Consider the following 12,152-nt stretch of genomic DNA (forward strand, 5'->3'; position numbering starts at 1 on the left):
TAAAATAGCCTATCCTCAAGTCTTGATATTTATCAAGTGAAAATATATATCTGTAGATACAGCTTTGGTTGCTTTTTATAAGCATATAACATATAAGCAATATAAGCATAGGCTATATACACTGTCGGGCCAAAAAAAAGGTCTGGATTTAAATAGGCAAATGCTTAAGACTCTATGATTGGATCATTATTGCAGTGATTATTATGTTTCTAGCATGTTATATGTTTGGCAACAGTTCTTCTAACCCTAATTGATGGAGTGTGTAGCTTTTCGTTTCTTAAACAACCATGTAGGAAGACAAATCTTGGCCATATTCCAGGATGACAATGTCAAGATTCATCAGGCTCAAATTGTGAAAGAACGGTTGGGAGGGAGCATGAAGAATCATTTCCACACATGAATTGGCATCTCTGAGTCCAGACCTTAAATTCATAGTCTTTGGGATGTGCTGGAGCAGACTTTACAGAGTGCTTGTCTCTTGCGTTGTCAATACAAGATCTTGACCAAAAATGTATGCACCTATTGATCAAGAGGTGCATCAGTTTTTATAGTTTATATTTATTTATATTACAATTTTTGTAGTTATAGAGTTTATATCCCACAATTCTGAATCTATGACTCTCAATTACAAGAAAAAAAGTCAGAATTGTGAGATAAAAAGCTGCAATTACTTTTTTATTTTTTATTCTGTGGCGGAAACTTATTCATGCGGTGAACATCATCATTCAGTTTTTAACTGAATGGGCAAAAGCAGCTTTGAAATTCTGCCTAACCTTTGTGTTTCAAGGACGACAGAAAATAGTACAGGGTAGGAACAGCAGTTAGTGACGACAGTTTTATTTTGGGGTCAACCATTACTTTTAATAGGGTTATAAATAACTGCAACTCTGCAAGCAAACAGCACTAAACCATAAATAACAACCGTGTTGTAATGATCCATTAAGATGTTTGCAAAGCCATGGCATGATGTTGTTAAAATCTGTGGTCCTTCCGTTTCCGTCATCCCTTGTGACTAAAGATGGTCTGTAGTGACAGGTTTCAGAGGAGAGGTGGAGAGTCTGGGGGTGTGTGCGTATGACTCAAAAGGTATCCGGGGGGGGGGGGGGGATCTGCGCTGTAATTATCTGTTTAATGATGTGTACATCCAGGGTTTCTAAATACACCGCTGCCTCCTCACAGTGGTGTCATCTGGAGGATGATAAAGCATGTTTGACTTCCTGTCTCAAAATAATCACTTACTTTACAGTAAAAGGATTTGTTTAAAAAAAAATCTTCTGCATCACTACCTTTTCATTACTGGCAGGGCTAGGAGTAATGTTGAATCTAAAGCAATGTGAGCTGACCTACATTGCTACCCAGACTTATCAGTGTTTCATTGTCTCTCCCCATACTACTGCAGACCCAATTTGTAAGGCTCTGTCCCAAATAGCACCCTAAACACTCGTGGTCTTCTTACACATCAGCACTTTTGTGATGTAATGCTGCTTTGACTGTCGGGTCGCTTCAGTGCAGGCTCGGCAAAAGTGGGCACATCAACCGCAAAGGGGGCATCAAGAGCACCCTTCTGAAACCTTAGTCCACTAGACCGTAAGTGCATATGAAGTGTGCCATTTGGGATAGGGCCTAAAAGTAGTCTCTCACATTTACATTTGTTCATTTAGCAGGTTGTTAAGCTGAAGTTAAGCCCATAATGTGGTATAATGTTGATTATCACAAAAATTATTTTGACTCTTTCCCAGTTTTCTTAAAAGTAAAAAAAGTAAAAATAAAGATGAAAAAATGAAGTTTAAGATCAAGCACTTACCATGAAAGTAAATGGGGCAACTTTTGGGAGATTGTTATAATGTTATAAATAAACATTGATTCTTCTGTCAAAACTTGTATATTATTTTAGCTGTAAAGTTGTAATTGTTAAGGTTGTTTTAGGAATTACATTGTCATGGCAAATGAAGATGTAAAATTAGATGAAGCTTTACACAGAAAAGGTTAGTAAGCCATTTTTTTTCAAATTAAAGTAATATTAACACGCATATTGTTGACATCTTCTGTCTTCTGTCTGAAATTAAAGTGTGCAGATTTGGCCATAGAAAAGGAGAGAAAATAAAGTGGCAATACATCTATAATAAATAGATAATAGGCAATACATTTTTGTTGTAATTGACACATTGTATTAAACCTTTGAATATTTATTTAGTGTGCAATAATGCATGCAGACTTTTACTGTGAAACCAATGTAGGGTGTCATTTTATATGGGATAATAGTGTAAATATTTGTGTTTTGTGTTACATATGTGAATTTTACATTAAAATTATTTAAACGACTTGAACAAAAATTGTGTACTATGTGGAAATAATGTATATTTTCATCAGATATGTACTTATTTCTCTAGGACATTTGCTGAAACGCTATAATCGGAATTACACACTTGCCTGGTGTACCTACATGATTACCAATTATTGCATTATTCAAATTAAGTTTCAAATTATGTTAAGTGACAAAGATTAAGGGTCTCCCTGTTGCAATTATCATAACGAGTTTTAAGGATGGCTCTTCTTGCTTGTGTCAGTGCGAGTTTATGAGGTTTCACATGCCATTATTAGCGACTGTCAAAACACAAATGTGTTGCTGGGGCTCTGGCACACAATGAGCCAGTGGAGTAATGGAATGCGAGTGTTTTGGCTGACCTTGTTAGGTTATTTGTGTTGGAACACACAGTGAGTGATGGGAACAGCAGTGCCCCCCCTCCAGAAATCCAGGTTTGTGTGCGAGAGAAAAATAGAGACTTTGTCCCGAGTTCAAACGGATGAGGGCATCCTGTCCGGAGGAACATAGTGTTTCACCATTCCCTCTTAATCATCATCATCTAAAAGAATAAGACACAAAAGCTCATTTTGTGTGCGAGCATCGGGTGCTGAGTGTTTTTTTACACTTCATTTAATATTTGTCTTCTCAGAGGACATTTCATGCCATAACTTCAGCATTCACAATGTTGCCAATGTGTTTCATTTAGTTGGAAAATAAGTCTATTATGCAGAGGTGGGGAATTGTTCTTAAAACATTTTCTAAATAATTAATCTGTAACGCTTAGCTGTGCATGATGTGAACATCCAGTGCCGTCTGTGTGGGGATAATTAACAAATTCTATCGGCTTTATCGCCAGAACATGTTGTACACAGTGCTGCACTTCTTGGTGCTGTGTTAAAGAAAGGGCATTTTGTCAATTTCATTTCTGCTTTTCCTCCCTTCATCGGCAGTCCCACCACGCACACTCGCAGCCCAGAGCTACGGATTATTTGCTTTAAAAAACGGCATTGGCCACGGGAAAAACCCAGAAGCTCTGTAATATATTGTTCTTAAATCCATCTGACTTCTGTTTCTTTCCTGTCTCCCTGTATGACACAGATAGATACCCCATGTGTTTGCCTAGGACAGAAACATGAAACGGAAGAATCAGGTTTTGTGACCTCTTCAGATGACTTGACCGAGTTCATACAGTAGTGTCACTAATGCATATTTAGTTTGGATCTTCATTCTACTGATGCTGCTACACTAAAGCCCGTGTTTTTATGCACTTGCTTGCGTAGCCATCCTACAGCAGAGGGATGATTTGTTTGTTGTCTGTTACAGTGAGGCTACAGCAGACGGTTAACATGCTATTGTGGAGCAAGGGCACACTGCTGCACTCCAGACCTGTTTGTGCATGTGCCTGTGTGAGTGTGCATGGCGCTACAGTCACATTCATAATGTCCGAAACCATTATAAGGTAGCTTACATGCAAACGTTTTTTTTATTTATTTTTTTTATAATCAATTATCTATTTCTACCTGATATGTGTAACCTAATACAATAATATTGAATACGATTTTTTTATATACAGTATATATAAAATTAGGTTTTGTATATATACAAAATTTAAATGCTATAGCACAGCATTTTTAGGTTGTCTGACAAAGATGGATGGATGGATGGATCCAGATAGAAATAGTACATAGATAGATATGGATGGACAGGAATATTTGATAGATAGATATGGACGGACAGACGGGATAGATAGATAGATAGATAGATAGATAGATAGATAGATAGATAGATAGATAGATAGATAGATAGATATGGACGGGCATTTAAATATTCCATAGATATAGATTACGCACAGTAAGAATTGCACCATTATTTAACTATAGAGCAATGCCCTTTAAGTGTTATGATTCAGGTAACATTATATGAGAAGTGCGGTATTCCAGCTCATTCTGTACCTGGCATTTAGCGCTGGACGAGTGGGTGGAATTGGAGGAGTGGTCGCTCCATATATGGTCCCACTGGGTTTCCTGCCTGGACCCTCACACACTACCATAAACACTCTTCAAGCCATCGTGTCTTTCTCATTTCAATGAGGAGAGGGAGAGAGAGAGAGAGAGAGAGAGGAGGGGAGGGACGTGCTCGTGCGTGTGTTTTTTCTTTAACTAGTTGACCCCAGCAAGAGGAGACGGCAGCATCCTCTGTCCCGCATCATCTTCAAATTTTGCGTTATGATATAAACAGTCCTTTATGTGAACGCCATAGGATCCGCATTCTTAAAGCAACCTGTTCCATCCCGTTTTCCACGCGTTTTCTTCAATGCTTTGACATCTGGAATGTGCTGTTTTCTTGCAAGCGTTGTTTCCATGCCAGCATGGGAACTGCAGCGTCCAAAAGGAAGAATCTGAGAAATGATGCGATTTCTTCGGTGGCAGCCAAAGTTAGGTGAGTGTCTGCTTTTGTCAACTCGTTTTGGGTCATGCACTGCATGAAGCCCATCAGCTCAGCTCTGCATTCGTACGTGTGTATTCAGAGCTCTGCGCGCATTGCCACTGAACTTACAAAACGGGGATCTGGATTCTCATTCATGTGCGAAAAGAAAGGTCAGCCGTGATATTTGTTTGATCAGACGGGTCATTTTGAAGATAGATGTCACGAAAACGAGTGTATTGGTTAATGTTATCATGTGAACAGTTAATGGTAGGCTAATTCACCCAAAATGACGTTTCTGTCATTATTTACTTTCCCTCATGTTGTTCCAGACCCGTATGACCATATTTCACAGGGGGGAAACATCTGAAGTATATCTTTAAATGCAAAGGCTGGTGACTGAATATGTCTAGCCTCATAAAAAAATCATATGTTCATAAAAGAATAATAAAAGTCTTCTAGAGCAGAGAAGAATTCATGAAAGATTCGTTTGTGTTGAATCTTTCCATTGAATCATTACTACTTTTATGGGTTTGTAAAGATTTATAGTGTATAATAATTTTGTTTGTTGTTTATTTTATTTAATAGTATTTTGATGATACTACGGTGCTTTTGCATCCTTGACATATTCAGTTACCAAGACAGGCAAAGAAAATCTTCAGAATTGATCTTTTTGTGTTCAGCTAAAGAAAAGAAAATCATGCAGGTTTTGAAAAACAGAATTTAGATTTTTGGGTGAGCTATCCCTTTAAATAAAGGGTCCCACAACTTAATTCATATATTTATTCAGTAATTCATTTTATTATTAACTCTTGAGTGTAGAAAAAACTTTTTTTCCCTAAATTAACTCTAATAATATGCATAGATGTGAGAATGCTGTTGCAAAATCCATTTTAAACTTCCATTTTATTCCAAAAGTCTGCTTGACTGCCTTAAGCTGTTTTATTGCTGGTCTAAGATGGTCTAGCCCATGCTGTTGGACCAGCTACCAGTTTAAGATGGATTTTCTAGCAGGGCTGCCTATTAAAGTAATCTTCTCGCCTGTCCCAACTGTAGATCAAAGCATTGACAGCGTCCTTCACCGCTTGCAACAGGCAAGTAGGCACAAGACTGACTCTATCTGTCAATTATCCGTGACTGACTCGTGCTGCGCCTGTGTTTCTGTGTCACGGTGAATTATATTGTCATAAGAAAACCGACTTGCAGCATTGTAACCTAGAGATTGATCTATAGGCACCACAAGCATTAAATCAACATGTTATTTTAAGACAACTTAGCAGCATGTTTTCACTATTATTCATGAAAACCCCTTATTGATGGTCAATCAATAGTCTTGCCTATAGACCTATTCTTACATAACTAGTGTGTGTTTAGCTCTCATGTGTATCACGTCTGTCATAATTCACAAGATGGCAGGTGGTTCACCTTCTCACCCTAATGTCTGGGCCTGGTTCCTCAGGGATGCTGTGAGTCATTACATTCTTAATGTTCACATGCAGAATGGATTGTGAGTGTTGCATTTGAACAGATAAACTCTGGCACTTTCATTCCTTGTAGATAGATGACATTGAAATGACCTTGTCTGCTAAATCCTGCCGTTGACATACAGCATTCAGGCACGGAATGAGGTGGTGAATGGGATGGCATTCCTTTACCTCAGTGTGTGTGTCATAAGCCTGAACGAGCGGCTGTTCAGTATGCAGGGCAGGTATATTTATGCAAACGGCTTTGAATGCTGAGCAGAAATGACCGATGTAACAGAGAACGGTAGACAGCTTTCTAAGCAGACACAACATGTTAACGGCATGAATAGACACACAGTTTTGAGTAATCCAATATAAACAATATAAATTTAATCTACTGAATGCTGAAAATATTAACCTTTTTTGATTAATTTTGATCAATTAATTGGTGAAAGTCTCTAGGTGATTAGCTGTAGGGCAGTGTTTCTCAACCAGGGGACCGGGAACCCCTAGGGGGCCTCAGCACACTTCTACGGAGGCCGCAAGGTGGCTTCAAATAATTTAAAATAAGACAAAACAAGGTTTAAAATAAACTAAAACAGCTAACAATCAAGGTGTAACTTGAAATCATATTTCTTATTTTAATAGTTCCCTTAACAGCGGCCATTTTTATTTACTAACCGCGGTTCTCATGATCTTGGACGGTAATTACAAACTAGAAAAGTCATGTAATAATTTTTTTTTTCAAAATGGTCTTCAAATGTTGTCAGTCAATAGAGGGTCTTGGAGTCCAAAGAAAAAATTGAGAGCCACTGCTCTAAGGTTTGTCTCTATAGCAAAATAAAGGGGCCATAAAACTGCCCTGAATGAAATGAAAGCAAGTTTCACTGGAGTAATCAGAAAGCATTCAGACTTCAGACGTGGAACCTGTGCCCTGCAGAAAGAAACCGCACATTTGCAAAGGAATTAGTCATTGGCCTGGGGCAGTTGTTACTGTTATTATAGGCTGTAAATTATAGTGATTTTGAGCAAAGAAAGAGGTGTTGTGCTATAGAGTAATTATCAGCCGAAGCCAAATTTAAAACCCTGTCACTTTATGATTAGACGCCTGACAGAGAAATGGCTTTTATGTCATAAGCTAGTCATTTTCAACACAGATTGGAATAACACACACGCTTTGTGCTGACTTACTATTGAACATCTATTGGACTACGTGAAGGCAGTGTCTGGTAATCTGCTCTTTCTCCAGACACTGGATCATGACCACCAGGCACGGTGGGCCTGGTTATGGGCCTGACGGGCGTAGGACCACCCATTTTTTAACAGGCCCACCCAAAACTTTTCTTCAAAAATAAAATAAGCTCATAATTTGTGCTAAAATAGTCTAAATGTTTAGTTTTCAAAGTTTCATAGCTTAAGACGTCCTCCCTATAAACGAAGAATTTATTTAATCAAGCTCTAATTATGGCTCGTTGTGGATCCTATGGGGCGAGGTGACGTCACCTAGCACCAGTTGAGTTTTCAAAACAATTTTTAAAAGCTGGTTATTTCAATTTTGATGTTTCTGAGCAAATTCAGCTGGCAGTGAGGTTCGGGATCGGATGTAGCTGTTAATCTTCGTGGATGACCGCGAATTGGCGGTAACCTATTGTATTAGTTATTATCTCATAGTAGCCATTTTAATGCATCTTCTCTGTATAATAAGCCAAGGTCAGTCTGTTGTTAATGAAATCGAGAGAAATGAATGTTGTATGAAATCGTCAAACAGGTCTATTGCCACTTATGAACGGATTTGATTGAAACTGTCGGGCAGTGTTGTTGATCTGCATTGTTGAAAACTTAAAACAATTAAACAAAATTGTGAAATATTCGCCTTCATGTTATACTAGCAGAACTAAAGTTTCGGGGAAATATTAGATTCCTGACCACTTTTACAGGCTATAAGCCTTAGGTCTATAGAGAGATGCGTTAAAGGAATGATTGATTCCAAAGCGCTCTTCTTTGGTCAGAACCAAGGAGAGCGATCGTGGATAGGTCCGTCCTATGCACCGAAACTTTTTAAAATGCAACAAAATATTTAAAGTGCATCAAGCTATTAAAATCTCTATTATGTAAGCACAGATAATATAACAGTATATTAGTCAGGCATTTTTATTAGGTTAAACAGTGATTTGATAACGTTTTTAATTTAAGGCCCACCCACAATTGGTCTGGCCCATCCAAAACTGGAATCCTGGCGCAGTGCCTAATGACCACTGAGCTGTTCAAAAACCAAAATCTGTAGGTGGACCATGTTCTGTGAATACACACAGGATCAGTAGTCCCCCTGCCCACTCTGACACGCTAAAGAAAAGGAAGTATCCTGCTCTCAACCTGCACTACTCTTAAATTCTTCTCAGCTTGGCCATGTTGTGCGTTTATAGTTGTTTTCTCCCGCATTCTCAGGTTCGAACTAATGGCCCCTCGTTGTGTAGCAATAAAAATAAAAAAATCTACCTAGAATCACTTCATATGGCTTATGCAATGGGTTCTTCCCGTTGGTCTTTTTCATTTTTGTTCTTTTTTATTACAGTTTGTCTGAGTCATTTTTAGGCTGAATGCTTTCAGGGCCAGTGGGTCAGCATGGAGAGCCTGGTCTGTACAGTGTTTGTATGATTTATTTACTCTGATTCATGAGCTGAAAAGCTGAGTCACTGGCTATGCTACGCCATCTCATACAGACAAACACATGCATATATATTTTGTGAATCTTTAGAGTTTTAGAGTCTTTTGTCGACACGTACCTTAAAAAAATGTCCACAACATACAGAGATCCAGTTGTTATTCCTTTGCTGTTTGTAGTGTGAAACCTTAACATCAAGATGGAAAATAGGGTTAGCAGAATTAGATGAGAATGTCATTGAGGAATAAGCAGTCGGACGTGTCTTAAAATCATTGGCAAACTAAACTGTGGTGTGAAAACTTTTAAAACCTCCACATTGTAAAAGCCTATTCACATCGCAGACCGCACCGACAGACGGCAACTGACAGTTCATGGGGTTTTCATCAGATTAGTGCGTTACCCCTGTCGGCGTCTGCCAGAGCTAGTTTTCACCGATTGAACACGTTGAATCGGCGTTTGTCGGGTCGTGGAATGTCTGAGAAGTGACATAATGTAATCTGATGATTGTCCGCGTCTGGCAGTGTGGAGTGAATTGGCCTTAACCCTTAAACGTTTACCTCTGGTCTTTAGTGAACCGTGAAGTCATTCACTACCCTCCTCCTCATTCATTTTTTAAAGTTAGACATAAGCCTTCTTAGTATTCCTCAATAATTTCACTATAAACAATATAACAAAAAAAAAGACAATGCAATTATAAATGAAAGCCTGTTTTCCCATCATTTTTTTGTTAAAATGTATAGGGTCGCTAATGACCTGAGGTGTGTAACAGTGTAATAAAAAAAAATTCTGCACATCAATAATTTAATCTTCGATGACTGAATAAGTGCAATTCACCTTTATTCCACAAGGTCGGAATGTCTGATACACAATGATATAGTGACGTTTCTCTCATAGTTTCTGCCGGCAGAAAACAAAAGAATGGGAAGTATCATCAGCAAAACTTGAAGTGGCTCAGTGATTTATTGCAGAGCAACACTGAACGCAATCAAATATTACTGTCACTGTCAGTTGATGGCAGATCTTGTGACAAAGCTTTCAGCGATCAAACTATTGATTTTGAAGATGTTGAAAATGATAGTTTTGAGAATATGTTTGAGATGGCGAATATGAGCCAGATGCTGAATTTACTGGGAAATGAGCTCTGATGAGGACAGTGATGATAGTGTAAAACATCTGCTCTAACTGAATCCTTCCAAACTCCAAAAGGTAACAAAATGTGCTTTATTTTATTCTTCTGTAGTTGTTACTCTAATATCAGGGAAAAAAAATATTATCACGACAGGTAGAGATCCATCCGTGTTAGATAAAGATCCGGGTCGATAAAGACCCGAATATGTTAAAATGGTTTGCGAAACATTCATGCATTTAAGGATTAAGTTATTACACTGCAAAAAAACATTTACATCTGTATTTTCATCTTGTTTTCCAACAAAACATCTAAGAAGCAAAAAGGGGCAATATTGCATAAGTCCAGTGCAACATAATCTCTGTGGCACTTAAAACAGACACAGAAAATCATTGACCTATGTGGGACCTTTTAAGGAAGCATCCCAGATATTCTCTCATGCCTGCAGTATCTGAAGAGAGTCTGCCTTTCTTTAAGCCTAGTCTGAGACATCGAGTGGGAAGTGAGGCTCTTTTCAGTGTGTTTTGATCCAGCACACTGCAGGCTGATGAAATCTGACTCATTGATCTTTGGGCCCCGGATAAATCTGCAGAATGCTGGCATTTCAGACGCTTATAGTTTCCCAGCAAAGATCTAAATCCATAACCCTGTTGTCACCCTCCTTTCAGCATATTAAAAATAGCTTGTATATTCATATTAAATATCAAAGCAGGGAATTTATGAAGATTTTCATATATAGCTTTGGTTTTTTTTTTTTTTTGCACTGGCCACATGAAACATTGGGTCGACATTTAAATAATTTTTAAACCCCGCTGGTGACCATCTTAAATGAAAAAATGGCTAGTTATTAGTATAAGGTATATTGCGGACATGCTGATTTTGGCTAGATACCCATCATATATCTACCCTGGTTAAAACTGGTCTGCTTTCAACAATAACACACTTAACCAAAAAATACATTTTACATTTTTCATATGACAGTCAAGTTCCAAAAACAAAGTTTGGTAGTCTATAAAAGTAGTTCATACTAACAACTGACCAATATATAAGACAATATTTGTCAGATTTGTTGATATTACCATCGGTCAATAACCAAATCCAGTTGGCTGCTTAAAGTCTGCTTAAAGCTGATTAAAGTCTCGAATTTAATTTATGCACAAAATCGGAATGTCGCATAAAACCTTTGCGAATAAAGCAGCCTTTCCCTCCCATGTGTTCAAGAGGACAACATTTTCAATTCCTGGGAAATTGCCACAAAATATCAGTAATAAAAATGGAAGTTGCAATCAGGGAAGAGACTGTGGCTCTTTTATCCTACTTGATAAATGACTTGTGCATTTTTCAGCAGAATTTATGCGCATCTTGGCATTTCCATCCAGCGTTTTTATGCGATATCCCAAAATGCGCATACAATTTGGTGGATGGAATGGAAGGAAAGCTATTGTTGATTTCTGACAGCTTTGTAAATGGGTATTTTTTGTGTGTGTGTGTTTATATATTGTATAATAAAATAATGATAAATTCCATTGAATTTTAACATTAATGTAACATTAAGTCTCTTAAACTCACAAAGACTGCATTTATTTGATAAAAAATACAGTAAAACAGTATTTCTATATAGTTATAAAGTACTTTATTCCTGGTAAAGTTGAATTTCCAGCAGCCATTACTCCAGTCTTTAGTGTAATATGATCATCCTAATCAAGAAATCATTCAAATATACTGATTTGCTGCTCAAGAAACATTTTTAATATATTATTATCAGTGTTGAAAACAGTTGTGCTGCTCTGGGGGCAGTTGTGGCCTAATGGTTAGAGAGTGAGACTTGTGGGTTCAATTCTCAATAACGGCAGGAAAATGTAGTTGGGAGAGTCAATGAACAGCTCTCTTTTCCACCCTTAATACCCATGACTGAAGTCCCCTTAAGCAAGACACCTAACCCCCAATCGCTCCCCAGGTGCCGCAGTGAATGGCTGCCCACTGCTCAGGGTGTGTGTGTCCACAGTTTGCAGTGTGTGTTCACTACTCACTATTCTTAATGTATGTACAAGTTGGATGGGTTAAAATGCAGAGGACAAATTCTGAGGATGGTTCACCATACTTGGCCTTCACTTCACTTATTTTTGTGGAAACCGTTCATTGCTGTATAAAAGTGTTCATTTGATTGTTTTC

General features: G+C 38.0%; 1 protein-coding gene across 3 annotated transcripts in view; it reads left to right on the forward strand.

Annotated features, from left to right (window-relative positions):
- Positions 1-4,298: 4,298 nt before the first annotated feature.
- Positions 4,299-12,152, forward strand: part of nsmfa (NMDA receptor synaptonuclear signaling and neuronal migration factor a) — a 49,904-nt gene continuing 42,050 nt past the window's right edge. For all 3 annotated transcript variants that reach the window (XR_014198517.1, XR_014198518.1, XM_082140239.1), the window contains exon 1: positions 4,299-4,744. Coding sequence is in view for 1 of the 3 variants with exons in the window: in XM_082140239.1 (XP_081996365.1) it covers positions 4,674-4,744 (71 nt within the window). In the remaining 2 variants the exon portion in view is untranslated. The remainder of the gene's footprint in view (positions 4,745-12,152) is intronic.

The sequence above is a fragment of the Leuciscus leuciscus genome, assembly GCF_965113295.1.
Source record: "Leuciscus leuciscus genome assembly, chromosome: 16".
Taxonomy (NCBI): Eukaryota; Metazoa; Chordata; class Actinopteri; order Cypriniformes; family Leuciscidae; genus Leuciscus; species Leuciscus leuciscus.